The sequence below is a fragment of the Podarcis tiliguerta genome, assembly GCF_965153285.1.
Source record: "Podarcis tiliguerta genome assembly, chromosome: 10".
NCBI lineage: Eukaryota > Metazoa > Chordata > Lepidosauria > Squamata > Lacertidae > Podarcis > Podarcis tiliguerta.
In genome coordinates this window covers 29,459,253-29,474,106 of record NC_139543.1, presented here as the reverse complement: position 1 = coordinate 29,474,106, position 14,854 = coordinate 29,459,253, and the positions used below count along the sequence as shown (strand labels likewise).

Below are 14,854 nucleotides of genomic sequence, written 5' to 3'. Positions count from 1 at the left end.
TTCCGGAACGGATTCCGTTCAACTTCCAAGGTACGACTGTATTGCTTATGTATTGCTAGGGGAGTATTTAATGTGACTATTATTTACAGGACAAATATATTGGGGTTGTTGTTTTTTTATTTCTTTGTGAACTGAGAAACGTCAAATCTAAAGGAATTGTGTCATGTATGGGCCTCCAAGACATTTCTCAAGTAATTTTTCAACATAGCTGTAAAGCATGGTGTCTCTTTAACAAATACTTTCAGCTTCAGACGTTTTAGATAGCTAGCAGTTTAGCAAAGCATGGCATAGTATTTACTGTAGCAGAGGCACCCACGTCACTAAGAGGGACCTCCATATGCATGACCACAACAAGTAGCAGCCATTCAACCTGAGGGAAGCCCACAGGCTCGCAGGGCCACTGGCTGGCTCTTTGTCACCAAATGCAGAAGGTTGAATGCAGACATCACTGTAATATCCTCACCAACACAACCAGAGGCAAAGAACAGGGGCAAGAGCTGAGTAAGGGAGAAAAAAAAAGATGAAAATAAAATTAAAACATCAAAAATGTTAGATACATTCACAGCAAAACTGGTGGTTATGATTTTTTTTTTTAATGAAAGGAAAATACAAGACTAACATTCCAAATACACATTCATAAGTAATTTTATCTAATTCCTTGCCGTCAGGCTTTTATGCTTGATTACATTAGCATGATTGATAACATAATAAGCAAACACACTGACTGCACCAGGCGTTGATGCACCTTACTAAAATACAAGACACAAAAAAAGGGGGATTCAAGGATGATTGGGAAATGATCTCATGAAAAATTCAGAAAATAAAACACAGAACTTTTCTTTTTCACTTATTATGAGATTACATGAATGTTCCAGGTCCCTTCAAAATAATGGGGCAGATAGTGTTACACAAATAATAGGCACTTTGAAACTGTTGAGTACTTTTAACAATTTCCCTGTCATCATATTTAAATGGTGTAATCCCATGAACACTGCACTGAGGCCTTTGGTCAAAGAGCAAGAGATGCAGAGAGGAAAGTTAATCTGAGGGGACTGGAAATTTGTTACAAGAGTTGGCAAAGTGCAGTTACCCTATGAAATAAACATAGAATCTTTTCCTAAGTTTCTGCAATGCAAACCAAAAAGAAACTTCTAGTTGGCAGGCTGCAATAAAACAGATTGTGCAAGGCTGCATCTCTCTTCTGCTATTCCCATTCATCTGAATATCCAGGAGTTTGCAATAGATTGCACACTTTGTATAAGAAAACATTTTATTAGCTGCACTAATTTTGCATCGTGACAACAACTTCATCCGCCTGTAATCTGAAGGTAAACTAAAGTTGCAGGAAGCAGTAGAAAGGGAGGCAAAGTTTCGCAGATGTTTGTACAAGAACCTGGGCAATTCCTTTTTTGTAAAGTATCATCTATGGCCTCCATGATAATTCCCTGATGTGTAATTTGGCCAAACAGGATCAACATGGAAATTGACACCATTTTCATTTGGCTTGTGGGCATCATGAGTACACTAAATCAGGGCACACCAACAGCCTAGAAACCTGTGTGCAAAGACTGAAAGAGTAGGAGGAAGGCCCTGGTGGGAAACAGTTATATCTTCTTTGCTCCCTCTTTAAGTTCTGAAAAACATGAGATTGAATCCAAAAGTTATGCAAGAGAAGGCACCTTGTGAAAGCAGAACTACACTCATGCAACAGGTATCCTCCCAATTGTCAGTGATTCCCTTTCCCCACAACAGTAGCTCCCACCCCACACTACAGTCTGTGCTCCAGAGATGCATGGTCTGGATGAGACAGGAAAGATCTGCTGCATGAATGGCCTTCTACTCACACAAACCTTGGGATCCAATCCCTTCCATTTGCATTGTGTGCGCGCACGCATTAGTTATGCAATGTAAAAGGCATGCAAAGGTTACCCAGTTACACATCACCAAAGGTGTGGATGGAAGAGGATATGTTATTGGTGTGAAATCTTCTAGGATGCAAATTTAGAGGCATCTCCTAGCTTAAACGAAATACATCTTGTTACAGTGACCAGGTGACCTGTGGTGTCTGCAGTCTGCTCTCCATGAACTAACTGAGAGGGCCCCTTGTTGTTCCTTCTCCTTAAAAATGGATTTTGACCACTTCTTCAGAGAACTGTCCTCTAAAGTAGGATATGCGGTCACCCTAAATATGTACAGTGGTACCTCGGGTTAAGTACTTAATTCGTTCCGGAGGTCCGTACTTAACCTGAAACTGGTCTTAACCTGAAGCACCACTTTAGCTAATGGGGCCTCCCGCTGCTGCCACGCCGCCGGAGCACGATTTCTGTTCTCATCCTGAAGCTAAGTTCTTAACCTGAAGCACTATTTCTGGGTTAGCGGAGTCTGTAACCTGAAGCGTATGTAACCCGAGGTACCACTGTACAAGAAGGATGACTGTTTCTACTTCCCCTACGTCAAGCAAAGGGGAAGTTGCATGTTGCTTCTTCCAGTCCCTTTACATAAGAAGCATCAATATATGTATTATTAAATCAGTTTGAAGTACCAACAACTACCATAACAATAAAAACCCTGCTTGAATTAGCATGGCTGAACGCTGACTTAGAAAGCGATGGAAATGAAACATTTGTGAGTTCCTAAATGGAGAGGTGGGGAGGAAGAGTGAGAAGGTAAGTACTGCAATGAATAGCCTGAGAGAACCATTAAACATAAATAAACATGTCATTTCCACGAGTGACTGCAGAACTGCTTTTTTGTTTCCTTTCTTTAAAAAAAACACACCAAAAAACACCCAACTAACATTCCTCTGGAGCAGACTACTGACTAATAAAAGATCAAAGGTATATGCATTCCAAACACACAAATAAAAATGTAATCTTTTCTCCCAAGCAACCTTCACCATGAGGAATAAAAGTGTGCAGTGAAAACGTAATTACCTAGCAAAGCTGGAGTCTTATTGTGCTCCCGCAGCTGATCATAAAACGTCTTCCTATTCTGTTTCATCAACTGTAGTACCAGGCAGCCTGTGCGCCTACCAATTGCAGCCATCTGGCTTGTGTCAAAGACTGTGAGTCAAGCAGCTACAGTGCAACAGGAAGAAAGGCAGTGATGTCACTCTTCAGGTCAGGCAAAGAACAAAGATGTATTCTACCATTAAAAAAAAACAAACTGGGTGCCCCAGGAGTAGAGAGGCCTCTAGCATGCTTTGGCTTAGTGATTTATGATTAATGCTGCTCTTTCCACTAGCTAAGGAGCAGAGCACCACCTAGTGGTTAGCATAGGGAAAAAGTGTGAGCGAAAGGAATGGCTTGTGTTGTTGCTTAAACCAGATGATAGAACTTTTGAAAGTTAAAAAGATTAATATCAACTAGGAATAAAAGTGTAGGTTGGCTCACACTCAAGAAGCAATTAAGCGCTCTAGACTAAATAAGTCCATCTGTTTTGTGTAACGGTACACACAGTGAACACATGCAGTTTGGGATTTCACTGAAAATTCAGAAAGGATTGCCTCATCTCAGGAGTCTGACACTTATTGTCATCCAGCTAATAAGAGGTAAAGGGGGAGAGGCCCAAATATGCTTAGAAAAAGAGGGTGCTTAAGCTTCTCACAACATATTTCATTCATTCATTCATTGAATTTCTATATCTCCCATCATCTGAGGACCACAGGGCAGTTTACAATATAAAAGCACAAAAATACATAACATAGTAACAAACATAAACAATAATCCACCCACATACATAGCTTAAAATGCCATATATTCTTTAATTAGCCAAAGGCCTAGGAGAAGATGAAAGTTTTTGCATGGCACTTGAAGATACATAATGAAGGCGCCAGGCAGGCCTCCCTAGGAAGAACATTCCACAAGTAGGGAGCCACCACATAAAAGGCCTTTTCTCACATTGCCACCCTCAGACCTCTTGAGATGGAGGCACATAAAGAAGGGCCTTGGATGATGATCACAGGGTTGGGGTCAGTTCATATGGGGAGAGTCAGTTTTTTGAGGTACTGTATTGCAGTCCTGCGGGAGGCAGTGGAAGATAGGAGTGCCTAGCGTGCTCTGGTCCATGGGGTCACGAAGAGTCGAACACGACTAAATGACTAAACAACAACATTGCAGTCCTGAGCCATTTAAGGCTTTATGTGTCAAAACAAGCACTTTGAATTGGACCTAGAACTAAATGGAAGCCAGTGTAATTGAGCCAGGATTGGTGTTATAAGTATGCTCAAACCATCTTAACAATAAAAAGTAGGCTTTGCCAGACATATGGAACAACCTTTCGTCAAACAGGGGAGTGGGTAATACCACAAGTTTAAAATACCCTTGACAAAAATCCACAGATACTAAGGCATCAAAGTGTGAATCTTGCTTAAAACCCAAGAATCAGGCATTGATCACCTAAAGTTTGGGGTGGTGGGTGAAAGAAGACAGATGGGTCACTATCTTGCCTTGGTGTATTGCAGCTGCATAGCAGAAGTGAAATCTACAGTGATGAAAGCGCCTATTATTTTCACAATTTCCCTTGAGTAAACAGTCAAATTGACAGGCAGGTGCATGGAATATAAAATAATTTATCCACATGGGGTTCCGCGTGGAGTCCCTAAGGCAGCTCACAATCACAAGTTAAAAACATAATTTAATCAACACATAATCATATGAAAAAACAGGCACAAGTAGAATATAGCTCAGAACAAGAAAGGGGAAAGGCATTAACAGAACTTCAGAAAAGCAATGAGAGGGGGCCAACTGAGCTTCCCCAAAAAAGCCCTGTGGTGCTAACCAAGTTTCCAATGCCAATGGAACACTGAGCATGGTCTCAGACAAAAGACATAGTAGGTGGGCAGACTCTTAGGCCACCAATGGGCAGCAGGCAGAAACTCTTCAGAAGAAGAATACTGATTGTTCTTGCAAGATCTCTGCCTGAGTTATTGACAGGGATATTTTGCAACAACGGGCGGAAGGGGGATCCTGGGAAGGAAGCAAGGTACAGGTGAGATTGTCAGCCTTATTTGATAACCAGGAGCAGGAAGGATTGGTAGGGTTAACACAGGCAAAGGGGCGAATTAGGAAGACCCAAATTCAAATTCTCACTCAGCCATGAAATGGGGGAACTAGGTGCACCACACATAGCTTATTCAGGGAAGCCCAGAATAAATATAAAACAAAATAATTCATTTAAAAACAGAAACAACAATGTAATTGCTCCACAATAATTTGTGTTATTTTGTAATTAGTATAAGCATCAAGCCTGTTGATACTTGTTTTCTTTGTTGTTCTCCTTTAGGTTTGTTTCAGCAGGAGGCTTTTCCCTTCTTGTACATACTTTGGGATACCCTGAGTCTGCCAATACTTCCCTCTTGTGTGTAACTTACCGTTTATGGTTTTGGCTACATTAGCACAAGAAGGTAAAGGGTAAAGGTAAAGAGACCCCTGACCATTAGGTCCAGCCATGGCCGACTCTGGGGTCATCTCGCTTTATTGGCCGAGGGAGCCATGTGGCCAGCATGACTAAGCCGCTTCTGGTGAACCAGAGCAGCGCACGGAAATGCCGTTTACCTTTCCACCAGAGCGGTACCTATTTATCTACTTGCACTCTGACGTGCTTCCGAACTGCTAGGTTGGCAGGAGCAGGGACCGAGCAACGGGAGCTCACCCCGTCGCAGGGATTCGAACCGCCGACCTTCTGATGGGAAGCCCTAGGCTCTGTGGTTTAACCCACCCTAGCACAAGGAGAGGAAGACTCAAATCAGTATTAGGGAATATGACAGAATGCTGAGAGACTGTAATGGAATGTCTGCAATGGAGAAACATAGGAAAAACTCAATTTGCAGTAATCCCACTTACCCCCTCTATGTTAATAGGGTTCCACCTCCTAAGTCAGTTTTGGCTGAACCTATAATGTCATACCTTATTTATACATTTTGTCAACAAATTAATGGAAAGGTTAAAACTGAAGAACTTGCTTTAAAGTAGGTGGCTGCATTAAATGGAGGGGGGGGGGGACAAAATGTCACCAAGCAGGGTTTTCCACCTGAACATTTAATAGTTATGAGATGAAATACATAGTTAGCTGGAACAACATGTAAGAACGGCTGTTTCAATAGCATATGCTGTGTCAGCATACATAATTGCTTCTTAGAATAGAAATGGCTTGTGTTCAGTTCTAAGTCGTTAGATGTCTTTCTTAACAAGCCATTAGCACAGCAGAGAACTGACAGTCACTCAAAGCTGCAGTAAATTCTTAATGTCAATGAATTTGCTGATACTACATATTGGGAGTCAATAGCCCATAAAATACCCACATAAAGAAAACATTTTTAAACCATCAGAATTGTAGGTGCAGAACCATACGCAGCAGCCACATCTATGTTAAATTACTGCGTTAAAAATCTAGATGATGCTAACACTTAGCATTTATATAGCTCTTTAGAGTTCATTCAGAGTGCTTTATGTACATGTGATCTTAGTAACCCTTACAACAACCCTACCTTACAGGTAGTCAGTAATATTACCCTCTTACTGCAGAGCCTAAGAGATAACGGCTTGCCTCAGGGCACCTAGCAAATTCATGACTAGAGTGAAAATTACATAAAGAACTTGGTCTCTCACAATTTACACACTTAAGCCAGTAACTACAAAAGTCATTTTGGCAGCAATCATGGTCTTCTCATTTTCTTTAATAATGTATAAAATACCATTTTCATCAGACATTAAAAGTAAAAATGTATGCCACAGTGAGATTTAAACTGTTCACTGAACTCATATATATATATAGATACACACACACACACACACACACACTTGTTTGTTTTTTTACCTTCTAATGGTTTTCACTATGTGTCACAAATGTTCAGCCTGTGACCATGAGAGAGAAAAACTCTTCCCCTTATGTCATGGAAGCTTTTGTGGGCTATTATTAAAGCTGAATTATTGATTTCATATCCTCCCTTGTCCTACGTAATGACTAAACTCCAGCCAAGTCTGAAGTTAGGAGAAGGAAAAAAGCAACACAACTGTGCATTTAAAAAGAAGAAGAAGAAAATATTGGGAACACAAATTAAGTCTGAAAATGTAAATACCAAATTGATTTACTGAGTCTTCTTTTAAACCCCTTTCCCTGCTTCCCATGAATAGTCAGGCATTCCATTTATGATGCAGGCACAAAACCGATTCCCAAATTCTCTGTTTTCTGTGGCCTCTGTAGCCCAGCCCAATCCCCAAAGAACACAACATGTCATGAAGTGTCATTTTTATTAGTGCAGTCCAGGTGACAAAGAGAATTTCTTATCATATCTCACCTTGCAGACAGGGAACTCAAACCTCCTAACATCTCACCCATGTTCAGGCATCAATCAAATATTATCATTTATCATTATTATTGATTATCATCTAATTTTCCTATTATTTGAGTGCTTGTAGTAAATAGATATACAAGCACTTGACACAACTGCCAGATTCAAATGGTAATTATATTTTTTATAATATTAGTACAGGCCTGGAATTGTTGGAGGTGTTTTAGTAGTTCCCCACTTTTATTTAAAATTGCCGGGTTTTTAAAAGGGCCAGATTGATGAGAAGGACAGAACAGTAAATTCTGCTTTGTTATTGCACTCATTACAAAAGTCCAGCTGATGTCAGTGGAACAACCAAATGACAGTGCGCACTTGCCCAGCTATTGATCTGAGGATTTAACATAGCTGCATTTTCCTTGCAAGAAGATATGAGCACAGTAGTTCTCTATAAAAGAAAATAACCACCAGTTTAAAACTCTTGCAAAAGACAAGTCTAAAACCATCCTGGGGAATCCCCTAGACTCAATGTGCAAGTAATAAGACAACAGTGGAGCACTTACTTCCTTGTGTTTCCCAGAAACTACGCTCCATCTGCTTATAGCTGCTGTGAGTTAGGAAAAGGGAGCATTCCATACGCTTGGCAGAATATATAAAAAGACCAACTCATCCAGTAGAGAGTATGGAAAATGAATATAGGTGCCAGAGTCATAGTATGCAAAGGGTGGTACACACTAGAGGATCAAGCAGGGCTATGGTGACTCATAAAATGAGGTCAGGCAATGCATAGGCATCCATAGGCATCCTGTTGATGAGACATTTAGTGTAGGAAATTTTCAGAGATCAAGGATGATGCCCAAGGAAGCATAGTGAGCATATTCTGGTGTTGTAATAGAGCTCAGGTGGGGAATAACCAGCCTGGGATACAAATGTGGCCCTCTATGGACTTCTGTCTTTCCTGAAGATTCTCCCCAGGCAATACCCATCACTGGTCCTGCTCTGCACCGTCCTCAGGTGCTTTCGCCTGGCTGCAATGTGTTCTTGAACTGTGATAAAAAATACTTCTTGCTTGTTTGAAGAGAGTTGTTGAGGGTGGTGGGTCAGGGTGTAGAAACGCCTGACTTTTGGGTAGCTGTAATATAGCCTACGGGACGCGGGTGACGCTGGGGGTAAAAGCCTCAGTGCCAAGGGCTTGCCGATCATAAGGTCGGCGGTTCGAATCCCCGTGGCGGGGTGCGCTCCTGCTGTTCGGTCCCAGCGCCTGCCAACCTAGCAGTTCGAAAGCACTCTTGGGTGCAAGTAGATAAATAGGGACCGCTTACTAGCGGGAAGGTAAACGGCGTTTCTGTGTGCAGCTCTGGCTCGCCAGAGCAGCGATGTCACGCTGGCCACGTGACCCGGAAGTGTCTTCGGACAGCGCTGGCCCCCGGCCTCTTGAGTGAGATGGGCGCACAACCCTAGAGTCTGTCAAGACTGGCCCGTATGGGCAGGGGTACCTTTACCTTTAATATAGCCTACTGGACAAAGGTAAGAGTAGAATCCAGTAGAAGAGTAGAATTGTTGACCCTGGGCCCTGCCCACCACTGGTATGTGGCTGCCCATGAGGCTGCCCATGAGGAAATATGGCCCTCAGACCGAAAATGGATCACCACTTCTGTAACAGAGAATGGATCTATAATTAGAAGGCAATCCACAGAAATGTGCACAAAAAAAGATATACAATCATGGGGGTAATTATATTAGTCTCTTCTTGTCCTTGAAAACTGATGTTATAGTCAAAGTTCCAGGGCCCATGTTCCAGGGTCTTCCCTCCAGAAAAGGGCTACAGATGGCACAGGTGCTCAGTTAAGCATTTTTGGATGCAGTAGATTAAACTAGCGCCTTGGTAAACTCTGTACGTGCCAGAGGAGGCTGCTACATTGCCAGGCAAGATCTACTTTCTGCTGTACAGTACTGCAGATCTGCTTTTAAACACTCAATGCATGAGCCAATTCTCTGTTTAAAGGAATGATTCTGGCCTAGTTTGAACAAAAATCTTTTTGAAATCTTATTTAATTAAATAGGTGAAAATCCAGTTAGTGGAGACACCTATTCTCCTTTAAAATCGCCTTAGTTGGCTTAGTTTAATCTGATTCCTTGCCACCTTAAACAAGATTAGAATAAAGCCAATTTAAACACTCCCACACAAACATTTCCCCTAATTCAGTTAAACCTGATTTTTAAGTTTGACCAATTTATATAACTGTAAATAACCATGGTATTAAGATGGATAGCAACATTTGAAAGATTGTAGATGAACAGTATTTAAAAGAATCAAAGAGTGTTGCTGATATGAACAGTCCCGGATAACCAGGGGCAGTAAATAGACCAGGCATAGGCAAACTCGGCCCTCCAGATGTTTTGGGACTACAACTCCCATCATCCCTGACCACTGGTCCTGTTAGCTAAGGATGATGGGAGTTGTAGTCCCAAAACATCTGGAGGGCCAGTCCCTGCACCACTGGTGTCCCCGAATGCACTAGAGCAGGAGTTTTTTTCCATAAATGAATGGTTACCATTAACTTCTAAAAAAAATTAAAGCACTGCATTTGGTGGCACTCTTTGGCTGTAAGGATTTACGTTCTGATATTTAGGTGTGACTATGCTACAACAAATACTAAAACAGCAGATACTGAAGCTGTCTGCTCCAATTCACCATCTCTCTAACCTTCAACTCAAGGGAAAAATCAGTAAGAGTATTTGAAGTCTTTTGTCAGTTCAGAATAAAAAGCCCAACACAAACCTTTTCCTCTTATATAAGCAGACAGATATTGTATCCTGGGGAAACTAATAGTTAAGATGGATAAGAGAGACATACAATATTAACAAGAAGTCATGCAGCACCGTAAACACTAACAAATGAATTGTGGCATAAGCTTTTATGGCAGAGTCTATAGTACTTTGCAGAGCTTTTTCAAATCTTTAATTATGTTTTCATAGGTTGCCATTAGGACGTGGACATCTGATACTTTTATATCAAGTGCAGAAATAAATATCGTTAAACCAAATATTATAATCTCAAGAGGACTAAACCTTTAAAATAATATAGGAACAAATGTTTAAGCTTAATAGTCACATGGAAATTCCGTTGGAAATAAGTCTTGAAGGGCTCTCTTGCTCACATTCCTTGGCAAACTCCAACAACAACAACACAAAGAAGGAAACTACACCCTAGGCATTAGCACAGAACTATAAAAGCAAGCATAAAAAAGTGTCCCATAAGAAACAGTAGTGAGTCAGCAAGCAAGTAGAAATTCTCAGCAGTAGGTTGGAATCAAAGTGATCTGGGTGGATTCACATCTACTATTATAGAACGTGAGCTAAACCAGGCATGGAGAACCTCTAGCCAATGGGCATAATTAGACCCAGCACTGGTCCCAGTTTGGTCTGAGAGGCCATTTTCTGAAACCCACACTCACTTGCCCCACACCTAAGGTCAAATGTGGCATCAGTTGTGGAGCAGGTAGAGATGCTGCTGCCAATGGGCCCTAAAAGTGCATTCCCAGTTTTCTTTGGTAAGGGAGGCTTGCTTGGGAGGTGAAAGTAATCCCACTGGCTGAGCTACCGAGTTCCCGATACTCTATTGGTACACTACAAGTTCGTATTCATCACCTGTTTATATTCCACTGATATACAAAACGCTTCATTCCTCTCCTAATATATTCTATGCAACTGTCACCTTTGTTGTTGTTGTTTAGTCGTTTAGTCATGTCCGACTCTTCGTGACCCCATGGACCAGAGCACGCCAGGCACTCCTGTATTCCACTGCCTCCTGCAGTTTGGTCAAACTCATTTTAGAAGCTTCGAGAACACTGCCCAACCATCTCGTCTTCTGTCGTCCCCTTCTCCTTGTGCCCTCCATCTTTCCCAGCATCAGGGTCTTTTCCAGGGAGTCTTCTCTTCTCATGAGGTGGCCAAAGTATTGGAGCCTCAGCTTCACGATCTGTCCTTCCAGTGAGCACTCAGGGCTGATTTCCTTCAGAATGGATAGGTTTGATCTTCTTGCAGACCATGGGACTCTCAAGAGTCTCCTCCAGCACCATAATTCAAAAGCATCAATTCTTCGGCGATCAGCCTTCTTTATGGTCCAGCTCTCACTTCCATACATCACTACTGGGAAAACCATAGCTTTAACTATACGGACCTTTGTTGGCAAGGTGATGTCTCTGCTTTTTAGGGTGCTGTCTAGGTTTGTCATTGCTTTTCTCCCAAGAAGCAGAGATGTATAATTCCCCAAGCCAGGTAAGCAAGGCATTGGGTTTTGGGAAGGAGGAATGAGGGCTCTAGAGTCCTCCAGCCTCCTTCTGAAAGCCTAGTTAGCACTTTTCCAAGCTTTGGAAAAGAGGTAGAAGGGCTTAAGGATCCTGCCAGAGCCTCATACCTCCTTCCCAAAGCCCTGTGCCTTGCTTAGCTAGCTTTGCAAAGGCAGTGCAATGGCTGGGGGGGGGGCATCAAACTTTGACCTTGCTCCCCCCCATCCCCACATGAAAAGGTAATGTGAAACCTGTGGGTTCTGTGTAAAAGCACTTTTGCTGCCCACTTAGGATGAAAAGTTGGGCCACCCTGAGTTACAATATGGGGAAGGCACATGTCATTCTATCTATATAATCTTGTGAGCAGTATGCTACTACTAATTCCAATGTGCACTGAAGGAACACAGGAATGTATTTAAGAATAAGAAATGAGAATTCAGCATTCAAAAACTGAATAGGAATTATAACTTTTAAGAAATTAAAAACATTTTTAAAAATGAAAGTCACTTATCCTCAGAGCTAATAATTTCAAGGCTGCCAAGCATATTACTGCAATCAAACGCCTGCATAAACAGGAATGTTTTAAAATTCCTTCTGAAAGTTAATAATGAGTGAGACAGATGCATCTCACCAGGGAGGCATTCCATAAAGAGGGAACTATTTCCAGTGACATCATCCAAAGGAATTGGGATCCTTGACATGGCTTAGCTGATAGGCATGAGGGAATCCCTGAATTGTCAACACTGTTCAGAAAGCGGAGTCCTTTCCCTGAATTCCAGCTGACTAGGCAAAGGTGGTAGCAGGACACGAGGAGGCAATATCTGTTGGACCACCTTGCAGCTTTGAATGCCTGCCCAAGATTCTGGGAGATGAACAACAAAAAAGTGTCTCTCAATGTAGAATAAAGCATCTTTCTGATCTTATTCCAAGATAGAATATTTTTTCACAGCACTAATTTACATCCTTGTTTCCATCTTACAATAAACTTTAGAAAAAGACCTAAATGTTAATACATTGTGTATCTTTTTACTGGTTTTCTTTTCCTGTAACAAATATCCAGTATAATTACAAAACAACCATTTTCCAATTTCCCCCCTCCTTGTTGACTTCCCTTAGCTTCCATTTCTGGTTTATTACATCAAATGATACTTTTTGCTGTTTGTTGTATTGTTATCATATTGTCATACTTCTTGTATATCATATTGTTATACTTCTTGTTCTCTATAAATAAAATTGTAAATGTTTTATGCCAATGAGTCCATGTTTTTGTTTTGTTTTTTTGTTTCTGCAAATATATTGTAAAGAGTTTCTTTTTCAAAATTGCTATTGTCCTTTTCACGTAGTTTATCCATTAACTTTGCTAACTCTAATATATTGTGTATCTTAGGCTTCCTCTTTCTGTTCTAGGTCATGCTATTATTTTTTGTTAGAGGATTCAATATCAGCAACTAGAAAAGGAAGTTTTACAATCTGAAGTCCCACAACCTTCAAAGTAATTAGCTGATAAAAGATTGATTGTCTGCTATTTTTTTTTGCAAGGATTCATTTATCCGTTTATATATGCATAGTTCTGTGTGTAAAGTATTAACCCTCATTTATGAATTCAAAAAAGGAGCTCCTCCTAGTCTTCTGTATCTATTCTGAACTTTGTGTACAGAGATTGAAATGATTTCACTTGCGCATCATGGTTCCACAGCATTAAAACAAGAGTAAACTATTTCCCAAGCCCTAAGTAGGATGTGACTTATATCTAGCATTCCAACATTCCATGGCCAGTTAGGACATACATTCTCAAGAGTCCAGAAAGTTGCCAACAGCTTTATTTCTATTCACGAGTCATAAGCTCACTTTGGACCATTAAATGACTTCTCCTTTAGAACACGATTTGCTTTGGCAATTATTACATCCAAAATGAGAAAACAAATGTAAATTCCTCCAGCATAGGATCCTTACAAAGAGGATCTAGAGGCAACCCTGTATTATGCGGGTGAGGGTTCACCCCTCCCATTACCCTCCAGCCTACTGCAGGTGCCAAAAGCAAACCAAATAAAGTACAGTACCCTTTGGATTTTGTTGCCAGATAAGCAGTGCTGCTGTCCAGGCAGGACTTTCGGACAGAAGTGCAGGGTTCCTAAATGCAGCTGGGGCTGGTTTAACACAGTTTGTAACACACACCGCTATCTAAAGAGGACACCACACCACAAGATCATTAAATCCTGATGCTAAAGTTAGCTAACTGGACATAGGCAACATGCAAATTTGTACGTCATGCTCCTGTCGGGAGCTTCCAGAGGCCGTGATGTGGCTACCCGCCATTGGAAACATTATACTAGGGCCTTCCTGCGATCCTCCAAGCAGGGCAACCTTTACAGACATATTTAACCCAGAAATCATTACCAGCCCTTGGTTTTATGGCCACAATTACCTTCTTAACCCCTCGAAACAAAAAGTAAAGGTTTTTCCTTTTAGATAAGCATACTGTCCAACATTCCAAAGACATTTGTGTGCGTGGATTGTTTTTGATTTTTTTACTCATAGGAAAATCCCTTTAGTTTCTATGGCACCTGCTCCCAGGTTAAGTGGGCTGCAGTCTAGGAGTCCGGGTGCCAACTTGATCAAAATATTGGGGGGGGGGGGAGTAAGCCCCGCCCGTCACAAAATCGATAATAATTCAGGGTGCACATGTAACCATTTGAATGGCAATGCCTATCAACTTTTTTTGGGGGGGGGACCTCAAATATTTTATGGGGGGGGAAGGGAGGTGAAGACACCTCAGCCCTTAGGAGTTAGGACTCCTAGGCTAGGGGTGCTTCTTGCTGTGCCCACTTACCTGGGAACAAGTGCCAACGGAACTCAGTGGGTTCTTACTCCCGAGTAGACATGCCTGAGCTTCGGGAAGGGATGACATGGCTAACTTTCCCTAGACTTTTCAGGTGGTGTGGGGTCTGGGCGGGGGGGGGGGGAGAGAAAGCGGGGCCGGGATGGAAAGCTCTAGAAATCCTAAGGGAGTCAAGCAGGCAGGGCAAGGCAGGCTGCCCGGTCTGCAGCAATGACGGGCGGCGACGTCTCCCTTACCTGCCACCGGCGCAGCGGCCGCCACAAGGCAAGAGAAGTTGAGCAGCAGCGAGGGAAACTCCGCGCGCATGGAGGGCGGCGAGGCGGAAAGTAAACGCGGGAAGAACGAGGAGGAGGAGGAGGGAGGAGGAAAAGAAGAAACAGCAGCAGCAGCAGCAGCCGGGTCTGAAGGCACCGTCTCCCCTCAGCTACGCCGCCC

The 14,854-nt window shown here is 42.1% G+C and overlaps 1 protein-coding gene and 1 long non-coding RNA gene across 6 annotated transcripts in view; one reads left to right on the top strand and one right to left on the bottom strand.

Moving 5' to 3' along the window:
• The window catches only part of MSRB3 (methionine sulfoxide reductase B3), a 57,093-nt gene extending 42,239 nt beyond the window's left edge, over positions 1-14,854 (bottom strand). The window contains exons 1-3 of one of the 5 annotated variants that reach the window (XM_083400107.1): positions 14,656-14,854; positions 2,934-3,077; positions 371-497 (exon numbers count right to left, since the gene is read on the bottom strand). In XM_083400107.1, coding sequence (XP_083256233.1) covers positions 371-446 — 76 coding nt within the window. In that variant the 5' untranslated portion in view covers positions 447-497; positions 2,934-3,077; positions 14,656-14,854. Of the gene's footprint in view, positions 1-370; positions 498-2,933; positions 3,078-14,410 lie in introns of all 5 variants that reach the window. The other 4 variants (XM_083400105.1, XM_083400108.1, XM_083400106.1 and 1 more) reach the window with 4 other exon arrangements.
• LOC310658364 lies at positions 8,960-14,777 on the top strand. The gene is made up of 2 exons (XR_014502276.1): positions 8,960-10,712; positions 10,763-14,777. It is a non-coding gene; the product is annotated as an uncharacterized lncRNA (long non-coding RNA).